Source organism: Rhea americana, unplaced genomic scaffold (genome assembly GCF_003343005.1).
Source record: "Rhea americana isolate MKP2758 unplaced genomic scaffold, rheAme1 scaffold_261, whole genome shotgun sequence".
NCBI classification, from domain to species: Eukaryota; Metazoa; Chordata; class Aves; order Rheiformes; family Rheidae; genus Rhea; species Rhea americana.
Window position 1 is genome coordinate 1,059,085 of NW_028186381.1, and position 21,443 is coordinate 1,080,527.

Sequence of the window (21,443 nt, forward strand, 5' to 3'; positions counted from 1 at the left end):
TTGAAAAGGAGAGTAACATCCTCTCTTTTTGGCTGGAACACTGGACACGTGACCTGAAGAGCCAGGATCTCTCCTGAGGCAGCAGAGGGAGGACTCCTGCTCACCGACTTTGACAAGACTAACCTAGTTTCACAGCAGCATTGGAATGCTGGAAATCTGCAGCAATTTCATGCTTCTGCCTGACATGCTTCTGAGAGCATTGAAGCCAKCCCTGAGAATTGTCCTGCCCTTCCCGAGGAAAGGTTTGGGAAGGAGGAGAAAGCTCTGTGCCACTGGTGACCATGAGAGTGGGAGAGAGATGGAGTCCTACGGCTCACTGGGCTACCAGTTCTCACTGCTGGTGGCCAGTGTGTAGTGTGACCCACACAGGTCATCATCAGTCAGGATTTGTGGGAAGAAAGGCCTTGGCTGTTGAAGTGAGACCGTACTTGTGGGCTTGTCCCTATCCCACCCAAGTCAAGAGCACTTAAAACTGTTTCATATGGATGGGAAACATCTAAAAACCTTAGTTTTCAGGACCCAGGTGGGAAAGGCTCTGCATTTTAGCCCAGGCAACTAATTTAATTCTCCTGCCTGCATCTCTCATATGGACAAAGCATGTGAGGTGTAAAAGACATTAACAGATATGCTGCCAGCTATGAATAAAAGCAGAAGTCACTCTTCTGTGGGCTGGGCCATAAATTATCCAAAGCAGGAAATAGGTGGAGGCACACAAGACTTGTAGCTAAGCAGGAACTTGATCCATGCTGGTATCACTGGAAGATGTTTCTGCTTGGCCAAGACTAAGGAAGCCATGCCTGGGTGGCTTCGCCCCAAGCCATAGCCAGTGATAGCAGCGCCAGTGATTGCTGGCCTGTAAATATGTAAAGTAACTCTCTAGAAGAGAGTGATTTCTAACTCGGCAGTTTTCAAAGCTGATAGCAGAGCAGCCTGCTTGGAGTTGCAGGGTCAGCTCTGCTGTAGCACAGCACAGCCTGGAAACATCCCATTCTACTTGCAGAAGAGGAGCAGGTGCTTCAGGGAAGAAGCTCTTATGTTTTTTAGCTACATTGCTTGGAGGCAGAGCAAAGGGCTGAACCAGGAGGCTCAGGGTTTTTGTGCAGGCAAGAGGCACAGTGGGATTTGGTAGGAGAAGTTCAGGCACAGCAATGCTCAGATTTTGCTGGCTGACTGGGGCGCTTGCATTTTCTCCATATTAAGTGAAGATTTTGACCTTCTTCTGCAAAGGGCTTGGAAATCTAGCAATTAAAAGGACTAGACTAATGAGCATGATTACATTTCCACCTCATTCACCCTGCAGAAATCAGCTGCTAGTTGCAGCATGTAGATTTGTCTTGTGATAGAGAACTGCACTTCTGCTTTCCTTGGAGGTACTTTCTTAGTGGGGTTCAGAGCTGACAATTCACTACAGGGGAGAGCTGATCTTACGGCTTCAAGTGCATCCAGCCAAGGACATTTCCCTGGCCAGCGAGATGTGTCCCAGTCCCTGGCATAACAGCAGTTATTTCTCTCCTGCAGGTATTTTGTCTCCTTTGCACTATTTGTGCTTCTGATGTGGGCAAGAGGTAGGGTCGCTCGGGGTCTGGGGCAGGACAGAGCTGGCAGAGCAATTGGGATTATTTCTGGACAGGATAGCAGCACTTGATGACTTACTGTGCTGCTGTGGGCAGGCTGCGGCYCTTGGGTTCATCGTGCGTGGCTCTCAAGCCTCTGGTTCCCTAATGCATCTGACTCTTTGATTTGCTCCTTGCAGTCAGGACAGTTCAATGAAGACATGATCCCGACTGTGGGCTTTAATATGAGGAAGATCACCAAGGGGAACGTTACCATAAAGGTAAGGCGCAGAAGACATCTACAGTGGGGACTCCTGGAATGAAAGATGGGTTCAAGGGAAACTCACAGGCACTTGGACTTAATGATAAAGACTACCAGTGGTACCAGCTGCTTGTCTCTGTAGGACTGCAGCTGGGAAGACCTGCCCATCTAGGTTACTGCAAATGTCCACCAGATGTCAGGTAGAGATGTAAGAGACCTAGACCTCTGGTAAGAGAAGCAGGCCAAGCTGCAAAGCTATATATTTTATTATACTTCTGGCTTTTTAGCAGGGAGGACTGCCTGAGTCATGAGCATAGTCACCTTGCTGAGGATGGATGGGAGGGTTTGTCAGGAGGGGTCTAGATGGAGGAGCAGTTCACAGCTTACAATTTTGGTCTCTGTCTTGGGAGCTCAAGGAGAGGATGTCTCTACCCCTTTGATGTCTTCCCAGAGCACCAGATTGAACTAGGAAGTACAGTTTCCTACTGCTTCTTGGTTTCAAAAGGTGGTTGGGGTATCTCTGCTTGCTGCACAAGCATTTCAAAGTGTGTGCTGTGAGTTTTGAAAGGATGAATGCATCAGCAAAAGGCCAACTCTTCTAGGCTCCTAGGGTAGTCAGCACAGGGAAGACACTTGCCAGGCTTTAAGGTCTCTCTCAGACTGTTCCCTGGGCTCTCATGCTTGCAGAAAGTGGTGACAATGGAGCAGAGCAGTCTGGATAGGTACAGTCAAATGAGCATGATGCACTTATGGGCTCTCTTGCTGACAAGTTCTGGATCTTCCCCAAGTGTGTAGTTTGCTAAGCCATCCCCTCCTGGGAGTCCTTCAGGAGGACAGCAGAGAGTTTTGCTGTAATTAGCATGTCACTAACACAGCATGCACAGTCCATGCCAGCTGGCCTCTGAGATCCCCCTCTGCTTTCTATTCTTCTTTCCCTGGCAAATGCATGGGCTGGGTTCCCTCCTAGCTAGTGAGAGGCCTCATCTCATCCAGATGAGTTGCAGGAAGTGTTGGTATGGAGTTGACCTGTCTGTTTCTCTGTTAATGTTCTCTAGCTGCATTTGTAGGGATTTTTCATTTCTCTGTTGAGTTTGAAGCCTCATCATAAGGCTTCAGGTCAAGGTTTGTTTCGTAAGTGCGTCTGCAGGATGCCCTAGTAGGGCAGTCAGCCACTTTGGGAAGGATTAAAGGCTGGATGCAGATGAGAAAGTGGGTGGGCAGTGAGGAGGTTCCCTATCATGAAGGGCAGAACAGTGTTTAAAACCTTGTTCTCCTTGTCACAGCTCTGGGACATTGGTGGCCAGCCTCGTTTTCGCAGCATGTGGGAGCGATACTGCCGCGGAGTGAGTGCCATTGTGTAAGTATTTCCTAGGAGCAGAAAGCCCTAGGGATCCTCCCTGCTGATGCATGGGATGTAGTGCTCAGCTGAGCCAGTGGCGGGGGGAAACATCCCTTTGTCCCTCTTACTCCACCCAAGGGTGCCAGGTAGGCCTGAGTTGGCTCCTCTGGGCCACTCAGTCAATGTAGCAGGAGCGCAGAACAAAGGCAGCTTTCACAGCAGTGACTGCTACCAGCACCAGGAGCTGGGCATCTCTGTAAGGAGCAGAGATGCTTAATGCTCTAACTCCCATTTCATGGGGCATTGCAGCTCCTGTGCCACCACAGGCTTTGAGCACAGGGTAGCAAAATTACCTTGATTCTCTCCGGAATGACAACTTCTCTGATAGCTATTGTAAGCTCTTCCTTTTATGTTGACTTCACTTGGCCTTACTGTATTGCTTGGCTTTTGCCTTCCCTTGCTCTTGCAGCACCAGTGTGCTATCCATTAATCTGAAAGGCTCATAAAGGTCATTTGTGTGGCTCACTCTCTTTCAGCAGGGTGATTTTAAGGGTGTTTCCAAATTGCAGCATTTATGTGCTACTGGTTAGATCTTGTGCTTAGAAAAGGCATCTCTTTGTAATACTGTTGACTGTTAGCAGTCTCTCTGAGTGTGTCCCAGTATGTTCTTAGCTTGTGAATGTTTCAGTCAGCTCAGTCCCAGAGAGTCCAGGCTGGAGATGAGTCTGGCAAGATATTCATGGGAAGCAAGCTGCATACTCTGAAGAATAAATATTTACCCTGGGAGTTTAGGTTTGAGTTGTCTAAATCCAGTTAGAAAATCAGATTTGTGTGTCCTTCACCATTTGAACATGCCCTGGGCTTTGAAGGAGTCAACAGGGCTTGTTTTCTGGTATTACCCTTCTGAACTGTAGGTCCGACAAGTGAAGAGGAGTAAAGAGGATATTCATATCTTAAAAACAGGAGCTGCCTCTCTGACAGTGCAGCTCAGATGTTCACTCTGCAAATCCCAAACTACTTGCAGATTGCAACTAATGTGCTGGAAAACCTCAATCCATTTCTGAGTAGTCAGAGATTGTGGGTCAGGGCATTTGTGCAGCTCTCTGTTTATGCTCGGGCTGTTTTTTTTTTCTGTTCTTTCTCCCTAAGGACCTTGTTAGATACCCTGAGTATCTGAGGAGCTGATAGTGCCCTACAGTCTGCCCCATCAATGCTGCTTCTAGGTCTGCAGCGCTTTGGGCCAGAATCCGACACCTGACACCACTTGCATGCAGTAGCTGTCTTTCTTGACTGGTTCTGGTGTGTGGGGGCAGTGCAGAGGTCTGTCAGATCTGTGCCATGCCTCCTCGGTCAGCTGTTGGGTACTACCTGGAGCTTGGGTTTTTTTAATTGCTGCTTCCTGTTTAAGGGGCATTTAAAATCTGATTGAGGGGCTCCTGCATTGATCACTGCTTGTGGGACCCCGAAGGGGAACGAGAGAGGTGGCTGCTCCTGCTTTTGTGAATGGTCAGCGGGTTGGCACACTTCCTTGGTACTTGCTATTTTACAGTGAGTTTAGCTGAAAATGATAAATTCTAGGATAGATCCATATGCTTTTCATTCCTTTTACTGCCTCCTTCCATATCTTTCAGTAGATGTCTTTCTAAAGTGCCCATCTTGTTGACAGGAAATGAAGGGCTTTGTAGGCACCCAGGTTATGCTTTCAGTTTCTTAAAGCATTATATTTGCATCTAGTCTGTCTTCAGACAGACTACATCTTGAGTGTATTTTGCATCTCTTATACCTTCAGTCCTCCTGCACTGACTGTGGTGCAACAGGCTTATGGCAATACCTGGATAATGTTTTTGTTTCATCTTATCAACACAGTAGTGCATGTCTTCCCTTTTTCTCCATACAAGTAGATAAAGATTCTTTTGCTATTTTTAATTAACTGTGAAAGCCTGATGGTATTTTTCATTTCTTCTATCTCAGCTTCTTGATCTTGAAAATAGCAACTGTTTTTATGATTCCTCCTTTGCCTATTGCTTTCCTCTTGTCCTTTACAGGATGAGTGTCTACCTGTAAGATTGAAAGTACTTCTGTAAGTCTTCCTGCATTTGCTTGGATTAAATATTGATAACAGTTGGCTTCCCCCAGGCCTCTTCGCTCCTATGTCTCTGTATTCAAGTTTATTTCAAGGCAGAGGAATAGGTTGCTCCTTCTTTCCAGTGAAGTTTTTCCTGTCTCAGGTGCGCATCTTCTTGTGGTCCCTGAGTGCTAACACATCACTTAGTCTCTTCTCTGGTGACAGTTCCAGCAGTTGTTCTTACCAGCAACATCCTAACTGCAGTTTCCTTCTGGTGCTGGAGTGAACTCTTCCTCATCGCCTGTTTCTTTTCTGTCAACAACTCTTCTCATTTTCTCTGCTGATGACCCTGTATCTTGATCACTGGCCTCAGTTGTTCTGCTTCTCTTCACTAGCCCCTCTCTTTAGTGCTCCTATCTTCTGGTTTTGCCTATTTGCTCTTAGTTCTCTAATTCAGCAGATATGCCCCTAACAATGCCCTGGCCCTTGTTTGTGTTTGAATGGGCCACCCTTATCTAGCACATTGTCCTCCCAGCTCTCTCTGACAAGCTGATTCCTCTGCTTCATCCTTCCATATCCATGCCTGATCTTTTGTTGCCTTTTCTTGAATCTGCTCCTCTATAAGGAGATGTTATATGCAGAGAAGAAGCTTCTTTTGGACACTTGGGGATACGTTTCTTACAGCTTCTTACAGCTACAGTGCCTGGGAGCCTCTTTGCTAGCTGTATCTGTTGGTAACATGACTTTCTTTGATGTTACTTGCTGACTTTGGGCGTTTTTGTCGGGTACACCTCCCCATGATCGTGGAGAAGGAGTGCCCCTCTTCCTCTGGAGAGATGCAAGCTGCTCGCAAATGCACGGTTTTCCTTGAAAAGAGGGGTCTAGGGAAAGGATGCTGGTTATCTGCCACCTTCAAGAGCTGGATCAGGAACCTGTGGAGGTGGTGTGGCTGGCCATGTGAAAATGAGGGATAGAGTATGAAGACAGATACAAGATTTGGTGGTGGCATGAACCTCAGAGGCACAGGGATTCCAAACCTTTTGATGGGATGTACTGTGCATCTCCCCAGGTGCCTAGGCTCAGGAATGTTCTTTTTCTTGCAGATACATGGTGGATGCCGCCGACCAGGAGAAAATAGAGGCTTCAAAGAATGAGCTTCATAACCTACTTGACAAGCCACAGCTCCAGGGCATCCCGGTGAGCAATTGACCATATAGATGCTTTCCCAGCCACTTGCAGTCTTTGGGCAGAAGGTCACCAGGATTTGGAGCAAAAGGGTTACTGGGAAAAAATGCTGCAAAGCAGGTTCTCGATATCAGATCCCTTTCTGTCCTTGCAGAAAATAACTGAGAATGGTGCTTTCTAGTTTGGGGCTGGGGTAGCAGAGGACAGAGCTGGAGAAGCCTTCCCTGCACTGCTCTTTGCTTGGCCACAACAGCTCTAAAGTGGGCAGAGTTTAAATAGCATATTCACAACTAGGAGAGGAGGTTTAGAAGGACCAAAAAAACATTATGTGTGAGATCTGTCCTCTCGCATGAATTTGCACCTTGTTTATGGTAGGACATTAACGTCTGGTCTCTTAGGAGAGCAACGGCTCTTCTGTAACATTTGAATGAGGTGACCTGTAAATAGCATGACCAACAGCAAGCACTGGGCACACTATGAATGCAGAGTTGGGCAGTTACAGAGCATCCAGAATTGACACCCTTTGAAAGGAGCTAATTTAGGACCTTACAACAAATCCCAAATGTTCATTACCAACTAAATTAAGCACCTGATGTTATGCACTGCATTCACAGCACCCTTGAGTGCTCTTTTTTCAAGAACTTGGTCTTTAAAAGACAACTGCAAGTTTAAATTGGGGGATATCATGTTACTGTGCTGCAGAGGCCCTAATTCGCCCTGGGAAGGCAGGATGACAGCCTCAACACTCTTCTTGTCAGATGACAGTTGTGTAGTGTGCTCAGGAGGGATGACAAAATACTTACTGCTTGATAATTTTCTTTGCATACTCTGGAGGATGACTGCATGGTTGTGAAAACCCTTGAAGTGAAGAGGTTTCAGCACATAGTGCAAACAGCTGTTGGTTTTTAGACTGGTTACCCACAGAGAGCAGGTTTGGCATTGTGTGCAGGTCTCCATCCTTCCTTATTATGTAGTTTTTAACCCATCACTCAATTTTCACTTGGATCTTTGCTCTAAGATGCTAAATGGCTCTTGGGAGAATATCTTATACGCCATGAGAAAAGTTCATGCCTTTAAGGGAGGATGTACTGTGAGGCCAGTTTATATTCAGGGATAGAGAATACGTATAAGAGGAGATGCTGTATATGAGCTAATTGAGGCTGTTAACTGAAGTGCTCTGCCTTCTCAACTGCCTGTCAAAGAGTGGGGGTTTTTTTGTTTGTTTGTTTGTTTTTGTTTAATGTCCGTGGCATGTCTTGGTGAATGGGACAGGGCTCTTTCACATCTTAAGCAGAGTCAGATTCTGGGTAGTGCAAAGCAGGTTTCTCTCTGATCTTGTGGACAAGGGCTTCAGGTGTTTCCCCTTCCTCCCTTGCAGGTCCTAGTCCTTGGAAACAAACGAGACCTCCCTGGTGCCTTGGACGAGAAGGAGCTCATTGAGAAGATGTAAGTATGCTCGTGGCCTGGGTGACTACTCCGTCTGCTCGGCACAGTCTGTTCTCCTGCACGCCTTTCTGCTTTTCCTGGCACAGAGAGCACTGGGGCAGGCACTGCGAGGCAAAGTGTCCTTCCTGCTTCCCCCCGATTCACACTGTGTCCCCACCCCCTAGTGCTCTGCTGAGTGCAGAGAGGCAGGACTCCCTGCCTTTAGCTGCAAAGCTGCTTTGCAGCACCCTGGGTGGCATTGGAGCGGCCGGGTGCATGAGGTCAATAGAGAAGCTGTGTCTAGCAGAGATTTCTGCGGGTGGGAGGCAGGGCTGGCAGAGGGAGGGCATTCGCAGGAACATGCTGGGGCAGTGACCAGCTGTGGCGATGTCTGCGCTTGCGCGAGTCCCAGCTGGGGACCTTTAGCTGGAAGCGGAAGCAGAGGCCTGGGCTGCCTTCCCAGCTCTGCTGCTGCTCTGATCTGCATCTGGGAGGAGCTAGGCATTGCAGCCACACTAAGTCTGGGCACAGTGTAGATTTTTGTGCCACACGGTGGCGTTGGGGCCTGGCATTGCTCGCACCAGAAGTGCGTTGGTGTAATTTTCTATGCTGTGAGCTGAGCTCCTGGATCGATGCTGCATGCTACTACCAGCCTGGAGGCATCCTCCCTCTCGCCCCACTGTTGGTGTGCTTGCTCACCCCGCTCCATCAGCGAGTCCCCAGGCTGCCCCACTGCTTGGTGCAGGTACTTGTCTGTCAGCAATGGACTGCCCTTGTACCTTAGAGGTGGAATCCTACTTCAATGTGTGAGGGACGTTCACGTACCTCTTTCTTGTTTGGGCACCCTTTGCTTTGCTGATACATGGGTTGTTTGCAGCCCTGCTGATGGAACTTCTTGTCCATGTCTACACTGTGAGGGGCAAATCCCACTCTTGCTGACAGGGGACTGGGATGCTGCATTCATTTGCAACCTCTCTTTCTGCCCTGACTTTTTGTGTGGCTTAAAGTCTGTGTCCACAAGGATTTCCAGCTCTTGGGGCCGGATGATGCCCTAGAGTTGCTTGAGTCTGCACATCTCTGCAACCCCTATTCACCCTCCTGGGTCAGTCTGGAGCATCTTTGTGCCTCTGAGCAGAGATCTCTGTTATTCTGTGGCCTCCCTGTGCCTTTCTTGTGCTGCAAACTCTGTGGTGTACCCTCCCCCTGATTCCCCTTGCTCCATCTCAGGAGTTCCATGTAATCATGAGTTTAGGGAATTATGAAGGACCCCTCTGTGCCTTTATTTAGTGCTAGTGGACAGTTCTAAATGAGCTTAGTTACCCCATGTGATGTTCAGAGCCCTTTCCCAACCCCGAGCGTGCTGTGACTGGCACTGAGTATTGCTGACCCTCTTGAAGGTCCCAACAAGCATGGGGAGCTGTTGCCTCTTGGAAGGGTCCCTCTTCCCAGACCCTGGGTACAACGGGACTCTTTGAGTAGCTGCTAAAAGATGTCTCCCATTGCTGCCTTGCGCCAAGGTTCTTACACAGCCCTTGGGGTCTGCAGCAGGCACTTAGAGCTTACTCCCTCCTTCCCACAGGAACCTGTCTGCCATCCAGGACCGAGAGATCTGTTGCTACTCTATCTCCTGCAAAGAAAAGGACAATATTGGTGAGTTCTGGCATCTCTGTACTGATGATTGCTGGGTCCCAAGAAAGCTCCCTCCTGGGGTGATCAGGGCAGCCTTGCACTAGCCTAACCCAGGCTGCGTTTCTTCAAGTGCAAGAGGGGCTGGACAGCTAGAGGGGCAGGAGGTAACTGTCGCTTGCCTTTGCAGACATCACCCTACAGTGGCTTATTCAGCACTCGAAGTCTAGGAGAAGCTGAAATCCTGCAGACTGGAGCTTATATTGGGAAGATGCCATTGTACAAGCCCATGCCCCCTTCTTTCTCCTGCTCTGTCCCTTCAGCTCTCTCTCTAGATGGGTATTTTTAGGGGACCCCAAACTCCACTCGTGTTGAGGTGGAGTCCTTGTTTTTATTGTAAAGAAAATGTCCAACTCTGCCCTCCYCTCCTCTCTCTATCTCTCCCTCCCATTTTGGCACTGTTCTGTTGTTGTCTGTGTATACAGTATATATATATATGTATATATATTTTAATTTTTTAATTTAAGCGATAGCGCTGTTACTAAACTGGGCCCTATGAGCTGTAGGAAGGCTTTGGGCTCACTGAGGGTGGCCGAGGGTCAGCGCTGTGAGGAAGATGAGATGAGCATGGTGGCAGAACTCAGCCCCTGGGGCAGTGGGCCATGCTGGGCTGCAGACAGGTTCATGATGCTCCCTTGCCTCTTCCCTGGAGGCCTTGCTTGTATCTCCAGGTCTAGGGCCTCCCTGGGGGGTTGTGTGTGATCAGGAGTGCTCCTGCCCTGCCCTTGCCCTGTCTTTGCAGAGGAAGAGCCCTTGCCCATGTTTTGGCATCTTTGGGCAGGGCTTGTCCTGGAGTGCAGTGGGCACAGCTGGCCGGGGAGTGATGCCCTCCCTCTCCCCAGGTTGCACAGCTGACCAGGGAGGTGATACCCTCCCTCTCCCCAGGTTCCTCTCTCTGCCCTTGGGGATGGGGATTTCTCATGACCTGGTAAGATCAACCTTCACACAGCGTGTCCGGCTCCTGTACTGCTGCCCCGGACCTCCTCCTTGCCACTGTGGTGGGCAACTTGTCTCCCTCCCCTGGGTTTTCTTCTCACCAGGGTTCAGGCAGAGTTGTTCCCAGGGTCTTCGAACTGCCCCATGCTACGGAAATCTGCTGCAGCACAGTGATCGTGGTTGGAGACTCAGGCTGCCTGGGCCCCCACGCTCAGGCAGGATGCTGCCCTGGCAAGCCTCACGGCAGCCAAAATAGTAACTTGACTGGTCTGGAACTAGTGCAGAGGGGCCTGGTGATGCCAGGCAGCCTCCCGCACTGGCAGAGACATGGGGCCAGCTCCTGCCTTCTCCCTGCCCTGGTTGTCCCACAGGCACATCTTGGCTGCCTAGAGAAGCTGGGCTATGTGAAGCTGAGATTGCTTTCTGCAAGCCAGAAGGCATCACCCTACCCCTTGCTAGGGCTGATGTTTTCTGAGATGCTTGAACACATCATGTACGGGTGTCGGGGTAGAGAAGGAGGCACTTCTTCCCCTGTGGATGCAGGAGCCTGAGAGCTTTTTGGCAGCAGCAGCAGTCACCACTGGGAGTGAGGACAGTGCTCCAGGTTGTGCCCTGCTCTCTGTTGCTATATGCTGCCATCCTGGAGCTGGCCCCTGTGCCAGCCCAGGGTGTCCTGGCTCTGGAGGGAGCTACAGTGCCCTTGGGCCCCAAGGGCAGTGAGGTGGAGGGGACAACCGGACTGATGTGTTCAGCCCCTTCCAGCACATGGGAAAAGAGTGAGAGGAAACCCAGTCTCCGGGACAGGTCAGAAAGGCTTTGCCTGTCTATGCGGTATGTTCGGTTGCTGGGTCTCTGTGCAGCACAGCCTTGAGGCCTTGCTAGGCTGCATATGGGCTAGTTCAGGGGAGAGGGGACACATAGCTGGGCCTTTTGGTGGGGTAGGGGAAGACACACTGATGCCAAGAAGTGAGAGTGCTTAAGTGGGGTCAGGGCTGTGGCATGGTGTAGGGGCACCTGCCTCTCTCCAACTCAGGGCTGGGAAGGAGAGGATGGAGATCACCTGGAAGCCCTTGCATTCCCTGCCTGCCAGTATTTTGCTGAGAGGCAGCTTGCAGCCAGCATGGGAGGCTGCAGGATCCCTCTTGGGGCCTTTTTCCCTTAGGCGGACTGGCTCATGGGAGCGGCAAGGCTGTGGTGTTCTGTTCTCATTTTTGCAGAATTGCACAAAGAGAGGTTTCCTTTTTTTTTTTTTTTTTTNTTCTGTTCTCATTTTTGCAGAATTGCACAAAGAGAGGTTTCCCTTTTTTTTTTTTTTTTTTAATTTAATAAATTGTAAAGTGTTGTCATTCCCCCCCCCTTTTTTTTAAGAGATTTTTGGCTCAGATTTGACCTCTGTTGGGAGTTGATTCCTGTAACTGTACATTTTTTTTGCCTCCTAATAATAATAAATTAACAATTTTGCGTTGGTGGTTGTGGTTGTTGTCACATTGCTTTCTCAATGTCACTTCTCCATCCATCCCTCCTCTATGGGGCTATGTGCATACCCTGGAGTGCAGGGCACAGGCTTTGCCAGTCCCCCTCAGCATTAATGCTGAGGCTGGAGAACGCCTGTGCTCACCCTGCAAGATTCAGCAGCTCTGGATGCCTGAATGACTGTGCTCACCAGAAAGGTGCTGGAGCCAAGCCTTATTTTGGAAGTCTCGTCAATAAGGCTGGATGCCTTATTTTCTTGGCCTGGAGCTGAGGACAGGCTTGGAGACCTCCAGCCGCAATCATCCAAGCAGCTGGCCGCTCTGCATCCTGAGATGGTTCTAGGGTACAACACTTTGATGCTGGGGTTGGAGCCAAGATTACAAGGCTGCTTCAAGGTTCCCTGCCCCTTTGACTGCACCATCTCTTGCTTTGGGCAGTGGCCATCATAGGTGGGGGGCACTTCTGTGCTATCTGTTTCTGGTGGCTGCCCTCATTATCTCACTTGCACTGAACACCTGGAATTGTGGTTTGTGCTTTATAACACCCTGCCTAGGTACCTGAGCTCTGAGTGCTGGCAGCACCCCGATGCATGTCAAGTAGCTTGCTGTTGCATCCCTCTTCTCTGCTCTACTCTTGTGCTGCTGGCTCTCCTGCACCCATGAGAGTCTCTTTGAGGGTGCTGGAGAGACCCTGSGTGATGCTGCCCACGGAGGGCTGTCAGCACATCCTACCCCAGCTGGTTCTCATGCATTTGGGTGCCAAGTGCTCTGGATCAGGCCTTGGGTCTAGCTCTGCCCCTGTGGGCCCTGAGGAGCTCTGCCTGCTCTGGGGGCTGCGCTCCTGCTGGGGCAGTGCACATTGCCCACAGCCCTTGCTGCTACTGCCCACAGCTTCCCTGCCCCCAGCCCCGGCTTTTCTCCCTAGCTCTTCCTCCTCCCCGTGCGCATCCAGCCGAGCAGGGCTGGAGCAACAAGCCCGGCATTGTTCGCCTTTGGTCCAGGCTCAGGACAAACTGGCACAGAGCAAGTTGCATGAAACCAACCACTTCTCCCTTCCTCCCACCACCCAGGCCTGCATGTGGGCGGGGGGGGGGGGGTGGTTAGAGGGGAGGAGGGGGAGGTGTGCTCACTGCCCCAGGCATGCTTTCCTTCTTTCAGGAAGCCAGCTCTTGCCTTGCCTGGTGGATCTGGACAGAGATGCAGAAGGGAATGAGGGCACAGTGGGCAGTGTGGGCTCTGGACCTATTTCATGTCTTCACCCAGGCATGGAAACCCCTCTTTCCCCTGTATCCCCCATCCTCAGAGCTGTGAGATGTTCTTAAACCCCCATCGTGGCCCCCAACAGCTCAGGGGGAGAATGTGGGCCAGGGACTCCCCTGGGGCTAGCGGGGGAGGAAGGGAAAAAAATGTAGTCTTGTGTTCTCTAAAGAAAACTGGGGCTTTTGTTTCCCTGGCAACTGAGCTGAGAAAGCAAAGCCGGGTGGGTGTCATTGCATGTACAAAGCCCTCAGTGAGCCCCTCGTATTCAGCTCCCTTAGCAACCATCTCCCTTTCCCTGGCATTTCGCAGGCCTGGGGGTAGACGCCAAAGGGAGAGAACAAGGAGCTTTAACAAGCTCTGCTGAACAGGGCTGAGAGGCCGAAGCGCATGGAAGGAGGCCCAGGCACAGCCAGCCGCACGACCGCTCTGCACCCAGCCTGCCCTCCGCCAACCCCGACCTCTGTGCAAGCCCAAAATGCTGAAAGCCCTTATGGGTATAAGAGCCATGGGGGAGGGGGTGGCTGTGGTGCTTAGAAACCTTGATATCCTGCAAGCATCATCTCAGGACTGTTTTTCACCCTCGATGGACAAGGTGGAAAAGGCCAGCAACTCTGCTCAGGCCTGCCTGAATGAGTACTGCTAGGTTGTCCCAAATGATACTGGGGTCCCAGGGATTGGCAATCCTGCACAGCTCCCTGCTTGGCACTGCCCTGAGGCTCTGTGCAGTGCCAGAGCTGCACTGTGGCTCTGGACAAGAGAACCAGGGCTTGCACCTTGCTGCAGATGATTTAGGTGCCTTGCAAGCCACAGGGCACCTCAGCCCAGCACTGAGCTTTACTGGGGCTGGACTGAGCCCTACACGTAGCCCTCAGCTTTGTGCTTCAGAGAGTGCTACACCAGGGGCTGGCCTGGCACCAGCACACTCAGAAGCAATCCAGAGGGAGGAGAGCAGAGTTGCTGGGGACCTTTCCTCATTTCCATCAGGTGCTGCCGTAAGCCGAACATGGCTGCTTTCCTGCCCAGCACTGCATGGGCCTCACCAACCCCTTACACTGGCCACTTGCTAGGCTCAGGGATACTCCACTCTTCCTGCTCATGCCCACCCCAGAACCTCCAGGTCTTAGGGGAGCAGCATGGTCACATCTAAACCCAAAATGCTGGCACCCTCCCCCCCAAGGGCTTTGGTCTGCAATGCTGGATAGCAGCATGCGTGATGTGCTCTAGGTTACTGATTTATTAAGCTCTTACAGGGCACAGCTTGGATCTGATGGGACATAGTCACTGGGGCCTTCTTCTACTGTGGAAGGGGCTGGCAGGAGGGGATGGAACAGGATGAGGGCAAGTTATATTTGCTATGTCCTCTGCAAGTCACCATGGAAACCCTTCTTGCTGTCAGATGGGACCTTTCCAGCACATCTCTGTTCCCAGGGCAGCGACCTCTCTCAGCCGGACCAGGGAGCCTGGACGGGAGGATGCTGGTGTCCTTGGTGGTCTTTTGGCAGAGGCAAGAAAATCGCCTATGTAACCATGTGGACTGGAAACCCCTTGCCCATTGTGGGGTTTGAAGCCCATGGTGCAGCCCCTGAGCTGTCTCTTCTGCAATGCTCCACATCCAGACACAGGCACTAACAGCAAAACATTTGGTCTTGGGAGAAGGTGGCAAAATGATCTCTACAGCTCCCTGGTACACACTTAGCAAGGTGTGCCAAGGGCCAGGAGAGGTGAAGGAGACTCCCGGGGCTTATCAAAGAAGATGGAGGAAGACATCTCTGTTTTGAGCTTGCTGTCAGCACTGCCCTCGCTGGAGGTGGTGTCAGGGCTGCATCCCTCACAGCAGCAGCAGCAGCAGTCCATGAAAGCCTGCCCCAGGGGTCTGCAGAGGCAGAGAAGCAGGACAGGTGTCACAGAGCACTTGAAGAACAAGAAGAACTGGTTGATGAGACTGAGCAGGTCTAAGGTCTGTCTGGACATGTCAGAGGACATGTAGGCCACCACGATGTTGCAGACATTCTCAGGGGTGGTGCAGAGACCATAGATGATGGTCAACCCAATAATGGTGCAGTTCAAGTGACTCTCACACTGGTTGTGTTTGGCCCCCCGGCACTCAGTCTTCTTCTCAGTGCCGCTGATCCTTCGAGTCACCAGCTGGCAGCTGACAGTAAAGAGGATGGGCAAGCAGAAGTAGCATCCAAAGTACCACCACATCCGAGCATTTTGGTAGGTGAGCACCAGGGAGTAGACGGACTCAGGCAGGTGGGATGAAGGCTTCATGGTGCAATACTCCATCACCATGCCGGACACAGGCGATGTGTCCTGTGCCAGCTGCCACAGCAGGATCTCTGGCACTGACAGCGTCATAGAGCCCACCCAAATGACAGCCAGCTTGGCGATAATGGAATGGCACTGCTCGATGGGCCAGGCATTGGCCTGGGTGCTTGTGGCTGCGTGGAACCTGTCAATGCCCAGCGCGCAGAGGCTGAATGTAGTGACCCCCAGTGATGACACCTATCAAGGAAGGAGGGAAAAGAGGTTCACCTCACTGCTGAGACACTGAGATGTGCTTGGCTTTACCAGATTGGAGGCAATTACTGAATACCTAAAACTACAACCCAACATATTTCCTCCAAAAATTTTATAGCATTCATCCCAGATTGCAGCCATTTTCCTGTGGCTCCTTTTTCCATGTGGATATCCACATTTCCATGCAGATAAACATGTCCCTTGACCAATTCCCTGCCCAGCTTCCTTTTCTATGGAAGGGAGAGGTCTTACTGGAGGTCCACCCGTCCAGCTGGGATGGGAGTGACAGGATTTTCCCTCAAGCTTTTTCTCTATCCTGCATGGCTCTGTGAGAGGAAAAACAGGGACCCATCACTCTCACCAATGCCTTCCCAGGGTCTCCATTGCCCCCAGAGAGGTCCTCTCTGCTCTGCAGAGCTGCTGTCTGCTTCCTAGACATGTCAAATAAGTTGAAGTTGCCATTGTCACAAATCAGCTCCAAGCAATTTCCTCTGCATTGAGAATGGCAGGAAAAACATCCCCATTTGCCAAAGGGAAGAGGCCAAGGGAGGTCAAGGAATTGCTATGGCTCTGGGAGGGCTGGCAAGACATTGAGGATCAAAATTAGCATTAATAGTCCAAGCTCCAGAGCTGCATCATTTCTCTGAGCCAAGTCCCACAGCCCTCAGGCTGGGATATGGCAGGGTCATACACACTGGTGCATAGGAGTACCTCGTCTCCCACTCCCAAAGCTSTTCTTGATCTCACAAAGCCACATAACCTCACCCTATGCCAAGGAACATTCCCAGTGCTAAGAAAACCTTCCAGAGCACCACATGATGCCCATGTTGTAGGCAGTCATCTGCCAATGGGTTTTGAAAGAAATAGGCCTGGCACCCCCAATGAATCTTCTTCAGTGATCCTGGACCGGCATCTTTGTAAGTAGCATCGCAGAGCTCAGAGCCTGGTGCCCAGAATCACCATCTAGTTACACTCAGCAGCGTCACCCTATATTCAACATCGTTAACTAGTATCAGACATTAACTACAGTCTGCAGTCTGATTTACTTCTTGGTTGGTACTTTGGTGGGGATTTAGCTTTGCCTGGCAACATCCTCTCACGCAGGCTGAGGGGACTGTGTGCTGGGAGATAGGCAGATGAGCAGAGAAGCCTTGCAGCTGCTTTCTCATCTTGCTTTGTGGCCCAGGCCAGCCCTGCAAGGCTGGATTGGCAACCAGACAGCAGAGTACACATGGCCTCATCTGGGGGCCATGCTTCACTGAGGCTGTGTCACATCCATTCTTCCTCATGAGGGTTGATATAGTAGCAGGGCGCTGCAGACATGATCCCTCAAGCAGCTCAAGGGGCACTGCAGGGCCTCCATGCCACTGACCTGTGCTGCTCTAAATCTGGGCTGGCTGGTGGGATCTCTGGGGTGTGATTCTATGCTCCATGGCAAAGGCRGCCAGTGGTGAGGATGCATAGGCTTCACACTACCTAGTCCTGCAATCACCCCCAACAACTAGTGCAACTAGCAGCCCCAAGGTCCTATTGTCTGTCCTGCCTTCCTCAGGAACAGAGCTGTGCCAGGGCCTGCCTAGCACTCTGGTGCTGCTTAATCACTGCTGATGGAGGTGCCATCTCCCCACCAGGGAACCTCAGCAGGGACATGGCCACTAAACCCATGTGTGGCTCAGAAACAGGTCATGGCATAGCCACTTTAAGGAAGGATTTGTTTTGGGGTCCTCCTCTTTCCCTTCCATCTTCACCTGGGGCACTGAGCCTATCTGCTCATGCAAATGCCGCCCTGGGTGCCTATCCATTTTCCTGGCCCTCTCTGAGTTTTGTCTCTGTCTTACTGTGAGATGAGAAGTCTGGAGTGGGGGGGGGCAGGGACAGGACAAATATTTCATTTAGGAACAGGCAGGGATGGGAAACCTCCAGAAAATGAGCAGCTTCTGCTTGCTGAGTGATGAAGACGTTGCTAAGAGACACTGGAACTGCATGGCTGCACCAGCAAATGCTGCTTCATCTTGCTGGACTGCAGCAGCTGCTAGCTGTGATCAAGGCAGATTTTAGGCTCTGTCTAGCAGGTTACACTGGGTGCAGGGACCACCAGCCCAGGCTTGTACCTGAAGGACCCAGTGGCATCACCCGATCTCCTCCTGAGGTCATGCGCATCTCAAGCCATGAGAGAGGCCCCAGGGACCCCTATGCCTTTGCAGATCCAGCAAAAAAGCACTTATGCCCTGTCATGATGACAGAGCTGCAGGACAGAGATGTACCATTGATAACAGCTATGTAACTCACCTTGCAACCGTAGCTGTGGGTGTCAGGCCAGCACAGCTTCTCACTTGCAGCTTATGCCCCTGCCCTGTCACCATGGGGTTATCTTTCCTCTACTGGGTTCCCCCATCCCTGCTAGGTCCATGTTGCCCCAGGCACTAGGTGTTTCAGGTGTCTTTTTGCCACCAGCATCCAGGATTCTGTATCTGATCACAGTACATCTGGAATACTATGTCCAATTCTGGGCTCCTCAGCACAAGAGAGACATGGAGCTACTGGACAGAGTCCAGCATAGGGCTACAAAGATGATAAGAAGACTGGAGCATCTCTCTTAAAGGAAAGGCTGTGAGAGCTGGGCCTGTTTATCCTGTAGAAGAGAAGACTGAGAGGAGATCTTATCAAYGACTATAAATACTTTAAGGGAGGTTGTCAGGACGATGGGGCCAGACTCTTCTCAGTGATGCCAAGTGACAGGACAAGAGACATTGGGCACAAACTGAACCACAGGAAGTTCCGCCTGAATATGAGGAGGAATTTCTTCACTGTGAGAGTGACAGAGCACTGGAACAGGTTGCCCAGAGAGGTTGTGGATACTCCTTCTTTGGAGATATTCAAAACCTGCCTGGATGTAACCCTAATATGCTCTAGGTGATCCTACTTCAGCAGAGGGTTTGGACTAGATGATCTGCAGAGGTCCCTTTCAACCTCAACCATTCTGTAACCCAAAAGCATCCTGTGGAGAGCTCTCTTGTTGCTCACAGGGGTTGGTGCCAGAGCCCACGCAGCAGCTGTGCACACTGCCCAGCATACTGACACAGTCCCACAACTAACCCCCTGTACTGGAGTCACCCCAATCTACCTCTGCTGATGGATAAAACAGTAGAGGGAAATCCAGCCTGCCACAGAGCAGGAGTCAGCCAGGACCTGCTCCCAGAAGGCCCTGCAGGTCCCACTCTGAATTCATGGATTTAGGTTCCCAGGGCCATCAAGGGGAATTTGGAGGAAGGAATGTGATGGGACAAGTGGTCTCCAACATCTAGGGAGCATTTCTGGGTTCTCTGTGGCAACATGCTTTCCCAATCTGAGCCCAAAGGTCCACTCTCTGTCCTCCTCCAGCACTTGGGGCAGGCTCCTATTCCTCTGAGTAGCTTCAGGCACAAGTCTGATAACAGGCACAGGCAGATCTGGTAATGAGAGAAAGCCAGACCCCAGCTCAGCCTGATGCCAATGCCAGCACAAGGCTGCCCTTGGACACGAGTGCTGGGAATGTCAGTGTTTGTAGGAACCCAAAGCAGGTGCAGGCTGCCCCTTAGGGTCAAGGTCTTCTCCAACCTGATCAAGGTTAAAGTGAAGCATAGCTTCATCTTGTGGCTGTCTTTTGTATGTTATATTGTAAGACACTGACCATGGGAGTTGGCACCTGGTGGGATGGGAGAGTTTTAAACTCAGACTGGTTTAATCAAACCTGAGAGGGGCTCTGGGGACCTGATGTTGCATCCTTCCAGCCCTATGTCTGTCCCCTTCTTCAGTAAATCATGCTTTGGAGCCCCAGGTGACCTGGGCAACCAGACTAGATCTGTCTGACACATACAGCCACAGAAGGGAGCAGCCTGATGCCAGACTTGCCCCCTAAAAGGGAAAGGCCCCATGGCCTGTATTTTCTTTGAATTGCAGGAGAAGGATCTGAGCAAAAATATGCCATCTGGGGAGCTTTTGTTTATTCTGCTTTTCCCCATTACCATGGTCCCTGCAGCCATCTCTTATGGTGCTGGGCACACACTCTGGATGGAGGACACCCCACTACGCTTGTGAACAGGCATGGATTCCAGATCCTCAAGCCTAACCAGAAGCTCTCCTGCCGCTGTGCTCCACACAGCTGCCCTGTCCACCTGCATCACCCTGTTCTAGTGCCTATTTTCACTAGCCCAACACAGGTAGCTCCGAGCCAGCACCCCATGGCACTGAGGCTGAGCCTGAAGGGTGGAGACAGATGTCAGTTTGGGATAGGGACAGATGGATAAATGGACCCTGTGAACAGATGGCCCCATGGGAGCATTTCACAGGTTCCTTCCAGCCCCAGGACCCATTGTGTTAGTTATAGACCCTGAGGAAGGCCCTGATGTATTCTCCCAGGCAAATAGTTATCACATTTTTCCTGGGCCCAGGCGGTTGGAGAGTTTAGTACTGGGAACATGGCTGAGCTCCTTGCAGCACCCCATGGCAGGGCCTCCAAGGTACACAGCCTTTGTGCCAGTCCATGAACAGCATTAACAGCCCCAAAAGCAGAGAGGACCCAAATCCCTGAGCACTCTGGAGCCCTGTGCAGCCTCTTACCTCCATGAAGGGCACGATGCGACAGGACACATCCCCCAGCAGTCTCTTTTTGGTGATCTCATTGAAGATGACCACAGGTAGGCAGAAGAAGAGGATAAGGAAGTCCCAGAAAGCTAGGCTGGCCAAGATGGAGTTCCAGGCACTCTTCATGTAGTAATTGTGCCACACAATGCACATGACAGACAGGTTTCCAATGATCCCCACTGCAAAGACAATGAGGGACAGGAACATCACAGCATAGGCGCTGTAGGAGTTCTCTGTCACCGGGTACAAGGGGTTTTGGATTTGCATCCGCTTGTCAGAAACTGTGGTGAAGTTGGCTCGGGGCTGTGCTCCTTCTCCATCTGTGGGGACCCCTCCTTGCTGCTCAGATGGGTCTGTGCTGGATGGCACCAGAGTCTTGGTGGGATGCAGGCTGGCAAGATTGACAGGCCGTGGGAACTCCACCTGTACCCCCGGCACATACTGCTGAACTGACCTGGAGTCCTTCTCTGTTCCCCGGCGCAGCCTTTCTTTTGTCAAACGGACCTCTGTTCTGTCCTGGGCAATCGTCGGCAGAGTCCTTCCTCCATCTGCGCCCTGGACATGAGGGGTGCTGCCTTCCTCAGGCTGCTCAGTCTTGCCTTGTATCACCACAGCCCCCAGAGCTGGCAGCACCAGTAGCAAGAGAACAAGTGACCAAGGCAAAGGCATGGTCCCGTTCCCACTCTCTGGAGAAAGTGTGTCCTAGAACACAGAGCAGCCCTGAGCTCAGGGACTTCAGGGCTGTAGGGAACAAGGGAGCTGTCCTGAGGAGCAGCCTGTCTGTTCAGCTCCAGTTGCTACTCTGGGCTCTCCGGGTAGCTCTGGACAGAATAAAAACCGTGCTCCCGTGCAGCAGTGCCAGGCCCTCTGCTGGTCATGGCTCCACTCCCTGAGGAGGCTGCCGAGCACTGCAGAGACATGCCAGCAACCAGAGCTGGGCAGCTCAGCAGCTTGTGCACAGGAGGCCTGTTGTTGGAGACAAACTGCTGAGCTGAGCCCTTCTCATTCATAACCTCCCCCCAAAAAGAAAAGAAAAGAAAAGAAAAGAAAAGAAAAGAAAAGAAAAGAAAAGAAAAGAAAAGAAAAGAAAAGAAAAGAAAAGAAAAGAAAAGAAAAG

General features: G+C 51.2%; 2 protein-coding genes across 2 annotated transcripts; one reads left to right on the forward strand and one right to left on the reverse strand.

Moving 5' to 3' along the window:
• Positions 1-1,739: 1,739 nt before the first annotated feature.
• ARL8A (ARF like GTPase 8A) lies at positions 1,740-11,918 on the forward strand. Its single transcript, XM_085307695.1, has 7 exons — positions 1,740-1,834; positions 3,099-3,172; positions 6,323-6,416; positions 7,783-7,850; positions 9,409-9,479; positions 9,646-11,684; positions 11,746-11,918. Exons 1-6 carry the CDS (start codon positions 1,775-1,777, stop codon positions 9,693-9,695), a joined length of 417 nt encoding a protein of 138 aa, XP_085163821.1. The 5' UTR covers positions 1,740-1,774; the 3' UTR covers positions 9,696-11,684; positions 11,746-11,918.
• Positions 11,919-14,407: 2,489 nt separating this feature from the next.
• On the reverse strand, positions 14,408-21,029 carry GPR37L1 (G protein-coupled receptor 37 like 1). The gene is made up of 2 exons (XM_085307704.1): positions 20,303-21,029; positions 14,408-15,688 (listed from the first exon to the last, which is right to left on the reverse strand). Exons 1-2 carry the CDS (start codon positions 20,993-20,995, stop codon positions 14,876-14,878), a joined length of 1,506 nt encoding a protein of 501 aa, XP_085163830.1. The 5' UTR covers positions 20,996-21,029; the 3' UTR covers positions 14,408-14,875.
• Positions 21,030-21,443: the final 414 nt, after the last annotated feature.